Source organism: Haemaphysalis longicornis, unplaced genomic scaffold (assembly GCF_048455015.1).
Source record: "Haemaphysalis longicornis isolate Haplotype H1 unplaced genomic scaffold, Haemaphysalis longicornis Haplotype H1 scaffold_5, whole genome shotgun sequence".
NCBI classification, from domain to species: domain Eukaryota; kingdom Metazoa; phylum Arthropoda; class Arachnida; order Ixodida; family Ixodidae; genus Haemaphysalis; species Haemaphysalis longicornis.
This window is the reverse complement of record NW_027526385.1, coordinates 44,506,026-44,523,942: the sequence shown is the minus strand read 5'-3', so window position 1 is coordinate 44,523,942 and position 17,917 is coordinate 44,506,026. Positions and strand designations below refer to the sequence as shown.

The window sequence follows — 17,917 nt, the reverse complement described above, 5'->3', positions numbered from 1 at the left end:
TTTTGAAATGAAGCTTTCCATTCCTCACTGGTGGCGTCGGCGTCTGAGTAAAAAGCACCGCAGGAAAGCGAACTTTATAGTGGGTTTCACAAAGCAATGATGATGATAAGCGAAGGCACATGAAGCGCCTCAAGAAAAAAACCTTTCCCATGGTGCGAATCGCGCTTGGGTCCCCCGCGATATGAAGCCGACGTCTATCCGATTGCGCCATTTCGACACTGTTGAATCCGTTTGGATTTTAAACTGAGGCTTTGACTCAGTTTGCACGGGAGAAAGCTTCGAGTTTTAATTCTCTTAAGAGAACGGTTTGATTTTTTGTCAGTTGAATCAAGTTTTTCGGAGTTAGCGATTGTTATGGGGCACGCCCCATAGCCAATGTGAAGCTCTTAAAACACCGAATTTCCTCTTCGCTTCATGAAACGACATCACTGTGGTGTCGGTGTTAATATGGCCACATTTAAGGTCTCCACAAAATGGAACGATTTATCTGGTTTACAAACAAAGCGAAGTTAAAATTAAATTCCCGTTCTGCAAAGGAACAAAGCGAGTTGTAATGTGAATTAGTGGCGGTTGTGAGTGAGCGTGAGTGAGCGTAAGCGGGCGATGGGAGTGGCGAGTGCGTGAGTGGAGGAAGCGAGTGGTGAGTACGAGTGAGTGTGAGTGGCCCTTGCGAGGGGTGAGTTCGATTGCGAGGGAGTGTAAATAGGAAATGCGAGTCGTGAGCGTGAGCGCTAGTGAGTGCGAGTGGTGACACCGAATGGTGAGCGTGAACGCGAGTGAGTGCGAGTGGTGAGGGCGGAGTGGTGAGCGCGAGTGAGTGCGAGTGGGGACTACGAGTGGTGAGTGTGAGCGCGAGTGAGTGCGAGTGGTGAGGGCGGAGTGTTGAGCGTGAACGCGAGTGAGTACGAGTGGTGACGACGAATAGTGAGCTTGAGCGCGAGTGAGTGTGAGTGGTGGGGACGAGGGGTGAGCGTGAGCGCGAGTGAGTGCGAGTGGTGTGGGTGGAGTGGTGAGAGTGAGCGCGAGTGAGTGTGAGTGTTGGGGACGAGCGCCGAGTGTGAGCACGAGTGAGTGCGAGTAGTGAGAGCGGAGTTGCGAGCGTGAGTGCGAGTGAGTGTGAGTGGTGGGGACGAGTGGTGAGCGTGAGCACGAGTGAGTGCGAGTGGTGAGGGCGGAGGGGCGAGCGTGAGCGCGAGTGAGTACGAGTGGTGGGGACGAGTGGAGAGCGTGAGTGCGAGTGAGTGCGAGTAGTGAGAGCGGAGGGGCGAGCGTGAGTGTGAGTGAGAGCGAGTGGTGAGGGCGGAGTGGCGAGCGTGAGTGCGAGTGAGTGCTTCAGTATAAATATATTTTTTTGAGTGAGTGTGAGTGAGTGGCATCCAGTTTTGCCGAGCTATGACTAAACCTACGTTAAATTGCATTCGCACGAAAATTTGCGCATGCAATAACATAGTCAAACATTATAAATTATTTTGCGCCGGGTCGTCGGTTTTTACCATCTTCTCTCTCTAATTGGAATTAATAAGGTCGAACTATGGCATAACCCTTATTTCCGCTTCTCTGCTAGCATGATTACAGGTATACTCACAGTATTGCTATGTGCTCTAGGTGTACGCATGCGCCAATGCTTAAAGGATTCATGAAGACAAAATACAGGTTGGGTTTATTAGAAAGACTGCTTAGTCCTGATAATAATGATACCAATATCATCGAAATCTTCGAATAAATAACGGAGATATTAAAGAAAACGTGTGAAGCAGTCGCGACCCCGTAGCCAATTTCCTGCAACTTTTCTATGACGTCACAGAACCTTTTTTGTGCGATTGGCGGCCGCCTAACTGACCTGTCGCGTCCGTCGACCCATGACTGGACGTCTGTAATGGGGCCTCTAGTTCCATTTGACCGCATCAATTGAATGCTAACGTGCAGTTAATGCACTGAAAATTATGTTCTATTGTTGGCCCGTATGACGTCATTCTTGCTAATAACACGTCACTGTGGCGCAAAATTTGAAAGTTTTAAATACTTGCTTTTTTTTCGTTAAAAAAACATTTTTTGTGGCTGTAATGGAGCTGAGTGAGATACTTAATCCTAGTTCTTTCAAATTAAACGAAGTTGTATTTTCTCTTCATGGCTCTTTAAAGGGGCCACGAAGACAAATGAGAAGCTTGATTTATTAAAAATACGGATTTGTCCTGATAACAACGATACCAATTTTACCGGAAACTTTAATAATCGACATAGTAAATTAAGCAAATGAAGCAGTGGCGAATCCCGAGCCACTTTGCGGAGATTTCTCTATGACGTCAGAGCATCTTGTTTTTGCGATTAACGGCACCGATCTAAGCCACCGCCAAGAAACTTGACAGGAGGACTGTTGTGGGGCCTTTAGTTCCGTTTGACCGTTTCACTTCAATGCTAACGTGCATTTAGCGCACTGAAAACCACGTTACGAGTGCTTGCCCAGAAAACGTCACTCCTGCCGTATTACGTCACGGTAGCGCGAAATTAGGAATTCTTTCTATATTTCTTGCTCTTTGTCGAATAAAGAACAACGTTCGCGGCTGGAATAGAGCTACGTAAGTACCAAAGGTGCTCGTGTGCTTATTTATATGCATGTATACGTGTTTTGTAGTGTTGTGTTGTGTTTTATGGCACATAAGCAACTAAGGCTATCATGCGCCAAACAGGAGGTTCTGTGTTTTGTTTTGTGGATAATGACTCAGTGTTTTAACAAATTACAGCTTGCCTAGGAGCATTGCTCCTTTTAAATAACTAGAAACGGGAAAATATTAACAAGAGCATCCTCTGCTAAAAGTAAACTGGGGTGAAATAAAATGTGTTCGTTGTAGAACAGCCTATGATGTTTTTTTCTGGGGACCTCAAATTTTGCACATTAGAGTAAGATGTGGCTTACTGCTAGCTCTAGGTCACATTCTTCACATCTCGGTTTATCTTATTTCATAAGAACAAATTTACGTTATGTGTCACGTGTGTATGTCCAATGCGGAGACGACATAAAATAACTTCTGTGAGGCGTTCTTTGTGTCTGCTTGATTCCCACTCTGCTATAGTGGGTTTAACTATGTGAAGTTTGTTGTTGGTTTTCTTTTCCCACGAGGACGGCCATTTTTCTGTCAGTTTACTCCTTATGAATTTTATGCAGTCGGTATGAGAAATCTGTACTTGTTTTATTGTTCTGTTACCGGCCTGTGCGGCACATGCATCGGCTCTCTCATTTCCATTGATTCTAACGTGGCTAAGATGCCAGCACTGCTTAATTTCCGGTGCCTGTGTTTTGGCTTCCACTAAATTGCTTACTATGTCTCTTATGAACGGTTGAGCTCCATTTATGTAATGTAGTGCTGTGATTGCGTTGAGAGAGTCTGCTTAGATAACACTTTTCGGAATTCTTTTTTTTTGTTATTCTTTCTAAACCCTCAGCAATGGTGTAAGGTTCTGCTGCCAAAACCGAGGCGCACAGAGGTAGCCGGATGACCATCTCCCACATCCCTTGTATTACTACCCTCCCAGCATAGTATGATGTTTCCAACCCGTCTGTGTAAAAGCCGTGTAATTTTTGCATTTCCAGTTCAGTGGCAGAAACTCCTGTAAGATGTGATCACGCGGTATTTGCTTTTTATTTTATTTTTTTAAGTGTGTCAGCGCCAAAGCGCATACAGGAGGGAAAGTATAGGTGGTAGTTGGTTTGTTCTTTGGGAACTCCCTGGTAATGTGTCCAGCACGCTAAACCTAAATTATGTATTGGGTTCAGTCAAGGGCGTCCGCAGAACTTTTTGCAAGGGGGGGCATCCATTAGCCGGGGGGGGGGGGGAGGGTACGGTTGGATAGCACCAAAAAGGCGCTATTTGTGGTTACAATAATTACAAACAGCGAATTAGAACCAAACTTGGAGAATATACATTGGATTTTATTACCGAACAAAAAAATAAAGTTAATAAAGAAAATGCGAAAAGTTGCTGTCACTTTGCAAAGAAGAGTGGTCAGTCTCGCTGCGTGAGGGTTCTCGACTCACGCCAACTAATCACCAGCACAAAGCACAATACGTTCACATACATACAACTGCACTCCGTCAATCTTCCTTGAATAGCAGCTGCAGACGCGTGGGATTTTTCTTGGCAAACTGCGAGATGACATGTGTGATGAAGTCTTTTAAAATGGCTCACACAATAAAGATACTACTGGCGTCCCTGACTTTCAATGCACTACAGGCGTACAAGCGTTTTGAGGGGCTGATTTATAGGTTTTGTTTCGGGGCTTGGGTGGTGCCGAAATTTCGCAATTTCGAAAAATGGGTGTACAAGGTAATGGGAAGGCACGGCAGTATGTTACGCTTTCCCTACTAAGTGTAGCGGTGAAAATTTTAAGCTAAATATAGCTGGAAATTTGTCCAAAAGCTGATATTCTTGCGGTATGACTGCATAAAAAAAACAAAAAAAACGTCGAACTTTTCAGAAATATTCGCAATCTTCAATATCCAGCACAGGCAGTTTGTTTCACTGCCGTCACATGACCGGCAATGTTAGTCAGGGGCGCTCTTCGATTTACAGTCTCGGAGTCACCGCGGAGAGTCCGCGGGTAGTCCGAGGATTCCCCGAAGCCATAGGTATACATGGGAAAATCGAACGCCGGACTGCTTCTCGGGGAGTCCGTGGCAAGTCCGAGACTGTAAATCGAAGAGCACCATTGTCTAAAGTGCAATGTTGACCGCAGTCCTGAAGGGCGTTCCATACGGATACGCAGGACCTGAGTGTGCTAATCATTTGAGTAGCGTGGATTGTTGGGCTAGTTGGTTCGCGTACATAATTAAAAAAACTTTGCGCTAAAGGACGGGACAAAAAGGAGAACGTCGGTGTCATTATCTCCTATCTTCCGCCCTTCCGGGTAAAGTTATTTTAATTATGGGCCAACCAGCTGCGCGGCTTTTTTGTAGTGCATAGAAATATCCCAATCTCCAAGGGGGGGCAGTTGCCCCCCCCCCCTTGCCCCCCCTTCCGTACGCCCATGGGTTCAGTCGTTTCAAGTAGGATTGCCTCGCTGAGCCATGCACAATGTAACCATAGCCTAAGCAGGAGCGTACAACAGAGCGATGAACTTTTAGAAGGCATGATCTGTCGGAACAGCAGTGTTTGCGTGACAGGACTTTAAGTATGTTTAGAGCTCGGGGTGCTTTCTTTTTTAGCGTATTGATGTGGGGAAGGAAAGTGAGTTTTTTGTCAAAGGTTAGGTTGAGAACTTTGTGTTCATTCTTTACGGGTGAGTGAGTGAGTGAAAAGACTTTATTTGATTATCCGGCGGACGACTATCCTAGCCCCACGAGGGGAGGGTCATCGCGATGCGGCCACACATCATCCCGGCGTGGTATCCTTTACTCGACGAGCAGCCCTCACTACTCCCGCCTTCTGGTACCCGCGCCTGCCTGATACGATTTCCTTCAGGGGCCGTATGGGGTCGGTCTGCAAGCCTTATTTGAGTGGAAAAATTATAGACACTGTTCTGTTTGGTGAAAACTGGCAACCATTTCTGTCTGCCCATGTTGTTAGTCAATTTATAGTCAACTGTACTTGTCTCTCGCATGTCGGTACATTGGAGGATGTACAAACTGTTTGAGGACTGTCAACAAGTACAGAATACTTAATAGACTTCGAAATTATTTTGGATATGAGGTTCATTTTTACGACAAAAAGTCTTGTGCTTAGAAGACCCCCCTGAGGGAACCGTTTTCCTGTACAAAATTCCTCGAGCCAGGCGGACTTGAAATGAATGATTTGTCATGAAGTCGTTCAGGCGATTCAGCGTTCTTCCACGGATGCCTAATTCTACCAAATCATGCATTATTCCAAACCTCATGTAGTGTCGTAAGCCTTCTCAAGATAAAAAAGGCAGTGTTGTTTGTGTATCCTCGGTATTCAATGGCGTGGAATGCATGCAGGCAACCAAGTGTGCGCCGCCATAGCGTCTGTTGCTAGGCGACGTTGTGCGCACGGCCTGCGGATCAGGCACCCCTGTTCTCCTCCATGCAACCATGGGGGTGCGCCGTCACTCGTTACGTCGGGCTCCGCGGGATGGCGGCACTTGTCCGTGCTAAGCACGACTGTGAAACACATGACTGTGTTTCACGTTACGAACTCTTCGCCGAACACAAAGTATTGCGTCGAGTTCACTGTGAGTGCGATTAATAACATCTCTGTTGGCGCCACAGTTTAGAATCGGATTGGAACGGAGCAGATGACGCACGCCGGTGTCTTTTTTTTTCTTCGGCGTGCGGTCGCAGTGGCCCAGGCTGCGCCGCGTCCGTGGCGCATCGGCCATGTCTGTGACCATTTCCAGTGTTGCCAAGCGAAGAAATTGACCGCTAAACTTTTCAACGAATACCACCTATAAATGCTTCTCCTACGGTATTTTCGAGGCGGACATTATGGTAAGTTGCTGAGCATGATTTTTGCAAACCGCACTGGTGAACACCGAGAAGTTTGTTTGATTGTAGAAGCAAGCTTATTATGGTATGTACGATAAGTTCAAACATCTTGGCTGGACAGCTGGTAAGGGCTATGGGTCTATATCTACTAGGGTGGGTTGGTGGCTTTCCATGTTTGAGGAATGCTACAATAAATGCTTTCTTCAGGCTTTCGGCAATCTTCCCAATTCCCAGATTTTGTTAAAACTCTTCAGAAGTGCTTCTTCAGACTTCAGACTTTTCAGTCTTGAAGACTCTTTGAAAACTCTTCGGACTTCAAAACTCTTCAGAAGTGCCCGCAAGATGTGCGAGCATTTCATAGTGTATATCATCTGGGCCGGGTGCAGTCTTCTTACCAGCCAATAGAGCTCTCTTCCATTCTTGGAGTGTTATTAAACTATTGTTCATTTCGTTTGCGCCATCACATGTTGGAAGCCTTTGGTATTCTGCTCTTTTTGTACATACATACATGCATACACACATACATACCTACATACATACATGCATACATACATACATACATACATACATACATACATACATACATACATACATACATACATACATACATACATACATACATACATACATACATACATACATACATACATACATACATACATACATACATACATACATACATACATGCATACATACATACATACATACATACATACATACATACATACATACATACATACATACATACATACATACATACATACATACATACATACATAAATACATACACGCACATGTAGTATCGCCGTCGCCGCCACCAAACCACGCTGTCTCCGTGGCCGCTACCAAACCACGGTAGCGGCAGCCAAAGTGCTTGCGTACTAAAATGTCTGTACCCGTTGCTGGTAATCGTTGCAACTGAAATATAAATTCGGCAAAACGAATTGGCTATTCAAGGTTTGTTGCCCAAATTTACAAACTACAAGGACACTTGCAAACAATTCAAGTGTTGTAGTCTATGGAAAACAAAATTAGTGGAAGGCAGAGGCAGCGGTGGGACCGCCACGCCGCAGCAGCAAATGCCACCGCCGTCTCGGGGCTTGGCTTGAGGTCCCTCTCTCCAAACGCACTCACTATGTCTCTGATTTGGAGCGTCGCTCTAAAGCGCCCGCTCCTGTGGTTTCGCGTCGCTGTCGGCATCGTTGCAACTTAGCGAACGAAGAGGACACCTAGGATAGACGAGATAGAGCGAGCAGGAAGCGGGGGAGGAAAGCACGAAGGCCCCTGCGACCACGCGCTACTAGACAACGCCAGAGTGTATCGCGCGCCTCCGTGCGTTCATTGATGAGGCAATCACTTCCTGAGACGCAGCAGGTATGCGCCGTCACCGACAGAGAGAGAGAGAGAGAGAGAGAGAACAATTTTTAATGAGTCTGGCGATGTCAGCCGAGCTAAGCCGCCTGGTTTGCTACGCCAGATGAATGCGCCGACAATGATGATTATAATGATGACGAGGAGCACACATGATTTCAACTATTTACAAAGTCTGATCAAGGCTTGTGGCTTTTAAATAGGTCAGTAAAGCTTTTGTAGCACGACAGGCATGTTCGAAAGAATACCAGGCACCTAACACGTCCCTCACTTCTAGTCCTACTGTGAGCGGCCGGCCCAGAGACACTGCGAGACACACTCTTTGCGTACTAAATCGCGCACAGTCCCATTTAGGTGTTTCAGATCTTCAATGAATTCCGCCAATGAATTCATAACCCACCCGATTGGGAACTCTGGTTATAAAACATTTCACTCAGGGAGTCATCAGGGCGCGTACGGTATGCAGTTCAAGTAGAAAGGTATTTTTGATCGCTTCTTCCAACAGCGCGCGTAGGCAAATGCATTCATGTAAATCCAAAACGCAAACGAAACTGCCTGCAATCCATAGTAACTTTCACAAGCCATCGAGCGCCAATTCGAATTCAGAACTACCCATCACACCTATTGCGGCAGGCGATCGCAACGCCAGATTCCTCTCTAGCTGTTATTGTATGAAACTCTATGGGTATATAAACCTGTTGTGCAGCTTCTATTTCACTTTGGCCGGCTGGCTGAACCGAGTTCCGGGCAGTCACCGCCATGTTATGCCTATGTTGTTAACACACTGAGAAACGTCCAGTCTACCTTACCAAGCCTAAATTTTAGGGAAAGTACGGCAAGCGAATTGTGCGAAAAACTGGCAATAAACCAGTTAGACAATCAGCAGGTAGCAAGATCACGCGGCATCCGTTGGCATCAGCTGACTTCGGCGGCACTTCCGTCTGATGTTCGGGATTTCGGTTGGTTGCGTGGCTGGGAAGTTCTTCCGACGTGTGGCCGTCTGGCGAGATTCGGCGTTGTGCGTTACTCACGGTGCCCGAACTACTGCGGGCACACTGAAACATTGGAGCATGCCTTGTTGGAGTGTCCTGTAGTGGTATCATTTTGGACTGTGTTAATTAGCTTCTTTGGTCTCACACTAAGAATGAGCACACGTTCAAGCGACGTGTTGGTGAATTTCTTGATGTGTGCTGGGGCTTTTGAATTGTGGCGAAATCGTGGTGCCGCGTGTCTTCGCGCCGTATACGATGTTTCCACTGCTGTGGCGTGAGTGGTCGATCCTTCTGAGTCACTTGGCAATGAGTTGGCAGCTCTAGGTGAAGAAGCCTTTCTGTTAAGCTGGTCCACACGCTTCATAGCTGTCAGGAACAACATCCTGAGCATCACTATTGTACCGTATTGAGTTTCAGCTAGTTTCTGAACTCTTTCTGTGAACACCGGTGAACTTTTTGTGTATTGATTTTGGAGTAGCTTGTTTCACCACCACAGTTATTTGTTGTGCAAAGTGTTGACTGCCTGGAGTACTTGGGAACTGATTGGGTTTTTTTCTGTTTTTAGGGCAGCCCTGTTACCACTAATAACTGCTCGCTGATATGTGGTTTTGTAATAAATTCTCTTTTCATACATACAGACAGACCAAACTTTCCCCTTTCAAGTTGCCCTAGAAATACTATTGTCATTAAAAATCTGCGAGATTCTTCCCAAGGGTTCTCAACTTTTATTTCACTCCAACAAATCCGATGCACGGCACACCGTTGTGTGGTGCGCGTGTCTACAAACATCATTTACCAGGAAACACAGCACCATCGTATTTTCGTTTTCTTGATTAAGCACTTTCTTATATTTTGATTATATTTTAGGTGTACAAAATCTTTTAGCGTTTCGGTCATACTGTTGAGCCACATTGCTGAGCATGTGGTCAATCAGCCGGCATGAGGCCAGTCTCCATGCGCGAACCAGCTAGCCGCTTCTCCCTCGACCTTGTGATGCCGTTTTCCTTCTGTGCGCCATCCAGCTGTTTCTTGGCTCCACCCTGCGCAAACCGGCGCCGAAAAAATTCAGTGTCCTTCCCCACTGTGAAAGACGATGACCAGTGGAGCGGGGCTCAGTACAAAGAGGGCACGAAACAAAACACTTTTACTTGTAATAATTTGCGATTGAGCTTGCTTCCTAGCTAATGAAGCAACAGCCCAAGCCGGCCTAGTTGGAATCTATCCATGGCACCGATTGCGCAAAAACAAACAAGGACAAAGAAGAAAAGGACGAGGACGAGCGCACTCTAACAGCTGAAATTTTATTGATTGAAACGAAAGACCTACATACCATAGAGTTCCATACTAATATATACTAGAGGGAAATCTTTCGGTGCAGTCGCGGGCCACCGTGGGCGGCGCCATTGCCGAGCGACGTTCCTCGCCTACTTGGCTTAGCTAGCCATATGGCTTCTTTTTTATCTCGAAGCCAAAATCAACAAAAAGGGTAACATTTTTTTCTTGTTCATCGTGCATGAAGCTACTACACAATCACTGACAACTTAATCTTTTTGGGGGTTCGATTTTATAATAGCTAAACAAATTTGATGAACCTTCTACAGTAATATTGTTGCTTTTTTGCAGCCAGAGCAAACTTTTCAGCCTGTTCATGAGCCACGCTAAGGACAAGTGGAACATGCCTGCCCGATACATGACGGAACGCTCGCCGAAGCGCTGCTCCCCTAGACAGTGGCGCCAGATTTTCCTCTAGTATATCTTAGTATCGAAGTCTATGCTATATGTACCTACAAACCTGCGCATCATCATCGCAAAAAAGTTTTTACAGCGCACACAGCTAGCACACACTGCAAACACGTGTCGGCTACCGACATTACATACAAGATGGCAGCGATATTTCTTTGTCCAACAAGGCCACAGAGGGGTGACTTCCATACTTGTTTTTGTACTTAGAAATATAAAACACTTCCACAATCTCTCTGGAAGGCGCCTTAATATAAGATTAAGGGAACATGCGTCGAGCTTGAAAGGAAGCCCTCTCACGCACTTAGCCACTCATTGTAAAGACTGTAACTGCACACCTCTGTTTGAAAACACAGTTGTTTTGTTTACACATCACAATCAAACTTCCCTAACGCCCTTCAATGCTAGAACTAACATTTTCAAATTCTCCTTTTTCCCGCGCACTGTAACCGAATGGAATTAATTACCTGCATCATTCTTAAATAGCATTGACTCAATTGACCATATTGCATTTTGACCTGTATTGTTAATGTGTTAAATTTCTTTCTTATGCGTTGTTTGAATGATGTCCTTAATCTTCGCGCTTTTCATGTTCTTTGACCTTCTGTTGTTCATAGTACATCGTCTGTAGTTATGTCCCTTCTGCTTGGGCCCTTCACTGCGCCTACAATATTGTGTAAATAAATAAATAATAAATCTGGTTGTCACCTTCATCTCCCATGCCGTTTTCTTTGGCGTAGCGACCTGTAAGGGAGTGCACAAGCCCATCTCAGAGACCAAATACAAAAGCGCACAGCCCGACAAACACACCAAAACTTCCGCGTTTACCTATTCCAAGAAATAATGCCATCAGAAGTTCAAACACTTCATAATATACACCTTATGACGAAAAAGGCTCCCGTACGTAGCCTATGTGTTTATAATAGCTTGAAGATCTATATGAGGAGGCCGACAAATGAGAGAAGAATTTTTACGAACAGATAGCTGCGTGCTACGGCCCATTTATTTACACTGAACTTCTCAAAATAGTTATACCTAATTAGCTGGTTGGGGTTTACGGCCAACTGCTTTTCCATTTTTAAATCGACAGAACCCATATGGACAAAGCTGAGTGATTCCCTTGGACAAAGAAGGGAAGCGCACCGGAGATTTTATTTAGTCCAAAAGGGACTTCATCCGCATGCAAGCCAGTGCGAGAGAGGGTGTGTAGAGGGGGCATGTGAAGACGCAGGGGAGTGCAAAAAAGACGGGGAACGGGAGAGGGAAAGGAATGGGGAATACGAAAGTGCTAAGCTACGATGACACATCAACGCCCTGCTGTAGGAACCTTGACTCCAGAGCCCTCTCTCCCTCTCTTTCAGGGCTACACTAAAAATTGACAGATGGAGCGAAACTCATGAACATGTTATTTTACTGAAGTAAAAAAAAACGTGCATTGCTTAAAAAACCGACGACACTGTAAATGACGTCAAACTGCCCTCTCGCTCTACCCTCCAATCTCTAATCTCTCTCCTCCTTCCTTGTCCGTATTTCTCGTCTCCCTCATATCGATCCCCTCCTTCCTCCTCCGTCCCTTCCCACTTTCCCCTCTTCTTGTCTATCCCCTCCTCTCCTTTACTTCGCCTACCCCTCCTTCCCCAACATTCAGGTTCCAACCATTTTCTCCCTGTCTTTTCTCTCCTTCTCTCTCCCCTCCCTTTTCCAGTTTCCTCTCCTGTCCCCGGGATATGTCACCCACAGGGGACCACGGGTGCGTCGCAGATTGGTTGGTCACCTCTGGTGGCTATACCAGTGGCCCTCTAGCGAGCAAGCCGTTCCCGGCTGATCCTCGGGACAAGCAAGCAGTGCCGAAATATCGTCATTCCTGCAACACAAAAACCCCTGTGGAGGGATTGGATTCGCTCGTCGGGTAGTCAGGATTCCCAGACACCTCTTCACAAAGTGCGGAAATGGAATGTTAATATAAGAGTAGATTGTCACCTTCAATGCCAGCAACACGCTCCTGCTCGTTGCGACCTGCACGGGAAATACAAAAGCCCATTATGGAGACCAAGTACGAAAGCAAACGGGCAGAACGACAGGCAGACAAACGGACACGCCAAAACTTCAGCGTTTAGCTCCACACCAAGAAATACTACAGTAAGAAGCCAAATTTGTCTTGTTGCGCGTCCGGAGCATTAAACAGAGCTTTTTCACGCGCTTTTATCAGTGCGTTTTCTGTTACACGAGGCACGATGTAATCACCATTACAACATAAATTCACTTTAGAAATTGCGTTTTGAAAGAATCCAGAAACAAGAATACGCTTCAGGGCGAGTTGAAAGCCATCGCGAGACGGGCGGTCAAATTAACTAACCAGCAAAGAGTTATTCACTACCGATAAACATTACATATAATACACATGACGACAAAAATAGGCTCGTAGGTAGAATACGTGTTTATAACAACTTGAAGTACTATATCAGGAAGCTGACAAACGAGAAAATAATTTTTTGGAACGGAAGGCAGCACGCTACAATTTACTCTGAACGGCTAAAAATAGTTATACATGAACGGCTGATTAGGGTTTACGACTGACTGGTTTTCTTTTTTTTTTTTTAATATTCAGCCACCATACGGGCAAAGCGAGTGATTCGCTTGGACAAGGACGAGAGGTGCGCTGGGGATATCACTCAGCCCGGCAGGGAATTCACCTTCATACAAGCCAGTGAGGGAGAGGGTGTGTAGAGGGGAAATGTGAGGACATAGTTTAGTGCTAAAGTGACAGAGAACGGAAGAGGGGAAGAAAGAGGGAATAAGGAAAACGTTTTAGAGGGGCCATACAGACTAACGCAAGTTTGACTCATTCGAAAGATTGCCTCGTTAGAATCGGACGGACGCCACTTTTAACGCACACTTCAATCAAATAAGCTATATTTAGGAAAATAGAGAATACCCATCGACCCACTAGCTCATTTCCCACAACAGAAGCTATGATGACATATGTGCCAGCTCTGCGATTGGCTAGGCCGGCAAAAGCAAACGCAAATGAGGTAGCGCTTATAACCCTGCCGAACGAGCTATTTGCGCTTAAATTTAGGTCACTTGCTTTTTATAGCAGCAAGAATGGTTGGCTAAACACAGGAAGTTATGAAAGTACACGTAAATTTAGAAATTCCTATGCGTGCTGCTGTTGGTACTGCGCGCACTATACTGTGTTAGCTGCATAGCACTGCGGCGCTTTGGGACTGTCTAAGACGACACTGGCCGATTGGCGTTACCTATGGTGTATTGATAGACCATATTTGTCGAACGAACATCATGTTTAACTAAACGATTATTTTCGACCTCAACAAAAACAAGCCAAGTACAAATACGGGGAAAAACAAGGCGAAGGCAGAAAACGGCCCGCCGCGGTATGGTGGTGCCATCTAGGTTGACTAAGGGTAAACAAGGCTCCACAGAACACTAGTTTTAGCTTGAAGACCTGTTCGTGTGATGTCATTGTAGGCGTCATAAAAACACGCGATTTAGTGGGAGAATCAAAATTTTAACATAAATTGATCAATTTCTCAGTGAATAAAGCATTGTCTGCTTCCCGACAAGCACTGAGGGTACTATAAAACACGACGTTTTTCGAATAAAACAAACGTGTATTTTGTCTGCATGGCCTACCGCATAAACGCACTGCAGCGTCAACCAAAACTCCAGAGCCCTCTCTCCTTCTCTTTCAGCGCTAGACTACAAATCCGCAGATCTAGCGTCATTCGGTAATTTGTTAAGTTACTGAAGTAGAGAGAACTTAAATCGCTTAAAAAACAACGGCCCCGTAAATGACGTCAAACTGCCCTCTCCCTCTACCTTCCACATATCTAATCTCTTCCTTTTCTTCCTTGTCCATATTTCTGCCTCTCCCTCCTATCGTTTCCCTTTCCTCCTCTGCCACTTCCTACTTAACCCTCTCCCTGTCCTCATCCCTCTTCTTGTCTCCCACCTTCCCTCCTCCCCTTCCCCTCCCCCCTACTATCCGAACATTCATGTTCCAATTTCCCCTTCCTTTTCCTCTCCTTCTCTATCCCCTCCTCGTTTGAAGCGTCCCCTGTCACACCTCTGATACGTCATCCACTGAGGCCCCACTGGTGCGTCGCCGATTGGTCACCTCAGGTGGCTTTACCAGTGGCCCTCTAGAGAGCAAACCCATTCCTAGCTGATCCTGGTGACAAGCAAGTAGTGCGGAAATATCACCATTCGTGTAACACACAAACCGCTGTGGAGAGATTGTATTCGCTCGTCGGGTAGAAAGGATTCCCAAACACCTCTTCGCAAACTGCGGTAAATGGAATGTCAATATAAGAGTAGGTAGTCACCTTCAATGCCAGCAACACGCTCCCGGTCGTGGTGATCTGCACGGGGAACAGAAAAGCCCATTAAGGAGACCAAGTACGAAAGCAAACGGGCAGAAAGATAGGCAGACAAACGGACACGCCAAAACTTCCGCCTTTAGCTCTCCACCAAGAAATACTACCGTCAGAAGCCAAATTTGTCTTTGTGTGCGTAAGAAGCATTAAACAGACCTTTTTTCATGCGCTTTTATCAGCGCGTTTTTTGGTACACGAGGCACGCTGCAATCACCATTACAACATAAATTCACTTTAAAAATTCCGTTTTGTAATAATCCAGGAACAAGAATACGCTACAGGGCGAGTTGAAAGTCATCGCGAGACGGGCGGTCAAATTAACTAACCAGCAAAGAGTTACTCACTACCGATAAACATTACATATAATACACATGACGACAAAAAAATAGGCTTGTAGGTAGCATACGTGTTTATAACAACTTGAAGTACTATATCAGGAGGCTGACAAACGAGAAAAGAATTTTTTGGAACGGAAGGCCGCACGCTACAATTTACTCTTAACGGATAAAAATACTTATACATGGACGGCTGATTGGGGTTTACCACTGACTGGTTTTCTTTTTTTAATCTTCAGCAACCATACGGGCAAAGCGAGTGATTCGCTTGGACAAGGACGAGAGGTGCGCTGGGGATATCACTTAGCCCGGCAGGGACTTCACCTTCATACAAGCCAGTGCGGGAGAGGGCGTGTAGAGGGGAAATGTGAGGACATAGTTTAGTGCCAAAGTGACAGGGAACGGGAGAGGGGCAGAAAGAGGGAATAAGGAAAACGTTTTAGAGGTGCCATACAGACAAACGCAAGTTTGACTCATTCGAAAGATTGCCTCGTTAGAATCGTTCTGACGCCACTTTAACGCACACTTCGCTCAATAAGCTATATTTAGGAAAATAGAGAATACCCATGCGACCCACTACCTCATTTCCCACAACAGAAGCTATGATGTCATATGTGCCAGCTCTGCGATTGGCTGAGGCCGGCAAAAGCAAACGCAAATTAAGTAGGGCTTATAAGCTTGCCGAACGAGCTATTTGCGCTTAAATTTAGGTCACATTCTTATTATAGCAGCAAGAATGGTTGGCTAAACACAGGAAGTTATGAAAGTACACGTAAATTTAGAAATTCCTATGCGCGCTGCAGTTGGTACTGCGCGCACTATACTGTGTTAGCTGCATAGCACTGCGGCGCTTTGGGACTGTCTAAGGCGACAGTGGCCGATTGGCGTTACCTATGGTGTATTGATAGACCATATTTGTCGAACGAACATCATGTTTAAGTAAACGATTATTTTCGACCTCAACAAAAACAAGCCAAGTACAAATACGGTGAAAAACAAGCAGAAGGCAGAAAACGGCCCGCCGCGGTATGGTGGCGCCATCTAGGTTGACTAAGGGTAAACAAGGCTCCGCAGCACACTAGGTTTATCTTGAGGACCTGTTCGTGTGATGTCATTGTAGGCGTCATAAAAACACGCGATTTGTCGGGAGAATCAAAATTTTACCATAAATTGATCAATTTCTCAGTGAATAAAGCATCGTCTGCTTCCCGACAAGCCCTGAGGGTACTATAAAACACGGCGTTTTTCAAATGAAACAAACGTGCAATTTGTCTTCATAGCCTACCGCATAAACGCACTGCAGTGTTAACCTCGACTCCAGAGCCCTGTCTCCTTCTCTTTCAGCGCTAGACTACAAATCCACAGATCTAGCGTCATTCAGTAATTTGTGAAGTTACTGAAGTAGAGAGAACTTAAATCGCTTAAAAAACAACGACCCCGTAAATGACGTCAAACTGCCCTCTGCCTCTACCCTCCACATATCTAATCTCTCCCTTTTCTTCCTTGTCCATATTTCTGTCTCTCCCTCCTATCGTTTCCCTTTCCGCCTCCGTCGCTTCTCACTTCGCCCTCTCACCGTCCCCATTCCTCTTATTGTCTCTCACCTTCCTCCTTTCCTTCGCCTCCCCTTCGCCTCCCCCTACTATCCGAGCATTCATGTTCCAAACCTTTCCCCCTTCTTTTCCTATCCATCTCTCCCCTCCCCCTTGCAAGCGTCCGCCGTCACACCTCTGATACGTCACCCACTGGGGCCCTACGGGTGCGCCGCTGACTGGTCACCCCCGGTGGCTACTACACCAGTGGCCCTCTAGCAAGCAAACTCGTTCCTGGCAGACCCGAGTGACGACCAGGCAGTACCCAATTTTTGTCATCAGTGTTATACACGAACCCCTCTGTTGTGGTTGGATTAGCTTGTTGGGTACAAATGATTGCTAGACATTTCTTCGCAAATTGCGGTAAATGGAATACTATTATAAGAGTAGTTTGTCACACCTACCGCCAGCTCCACGTTCTTCCTCGCCGCGACCTGTACGGAGAAGACAAAAGCCCATCATGGAGACAAAGTGCCAAAACAAACAGGCAGAAAAATTAGACAAACATGCACGCCAAAACTTCACCGTTTACCTATTGACAAAGAAATCTTAGTCAGGAGCCCAATTTGTCTTCGTGTCCATATCAAGCCTTAACTATCTTAACAAACGGATGCCATAAGCATAACTATTTCACGATCATCCGAGAGTGCGTGTTCTATTACAACTGTCGCAAGGAACGTACTCAAGGAGTGATTGAACTGGCGTAATCTAAATTATAACATAACCAAACGTTAAAAATTGTGCTTCGAAATATGTAGGTACATGAATACACTACAGGGCGAGTTGAAAGACATCACTAGATTGGCAGTCACATTAACCAGCAAAGAATTGTTCGCTAGAGATAAACATTACATAATACACACATAACGACAAAATAAAGAACCTTTTCGGTAGTGTATGTGTTTATAGTAGTTTTGAAGATCTACCTGCGGAGGCTGACAAACGAGAATTTTTTGGAACAGAATGCTGCGCTACAACCAATTTATTTACTCACAACTCTTCAGAATATTTATACACGAATGGCGGATTGGTGTTTACGGCTAAGTGTTTTTAC

General features: G+C 45.6%; 1 protein-coding gene across 1 annotated transcript in view; it reads right to left on the bottom strand.

Annotated features, from left to right (window-relative positions):
• Positions 1–9,513: 9,513 nt before the first annotated feature.
• LOC144138151 (uncharacterized) overlaps positions 9,514–17,917 on the bottom strand; it is a 143,407-nt gene continuing 135,003 nt past the window's right edge. Inside the window, exons 5-9 of the mRNA XM_077670289.1 lie at positions 17,268–17,297; positions 14,886–14,921; positions 12,520–12,555; positions 11,248–11,283; positions 9,514–9,839 (exon numbers count right to left, since the gene is read on the bottom strand). Of these exons, the coding sequence (XP_077526415.1) occupies positions 9,730–9,839; positions 11,248–11,283; positions 12,520–12,555; positions 14,886–14,921; positions 17,268–17,297 (248 nt within the window). The 3' untranslated portion in view covers positions 9,514–9,729. The remainder of the gene's footprint in view (positions 9,840–11,247; positions 11,284–12,519; positions 12,556–14,885; positions 14,922–17,267; positions 17,298–17,917) is intronic.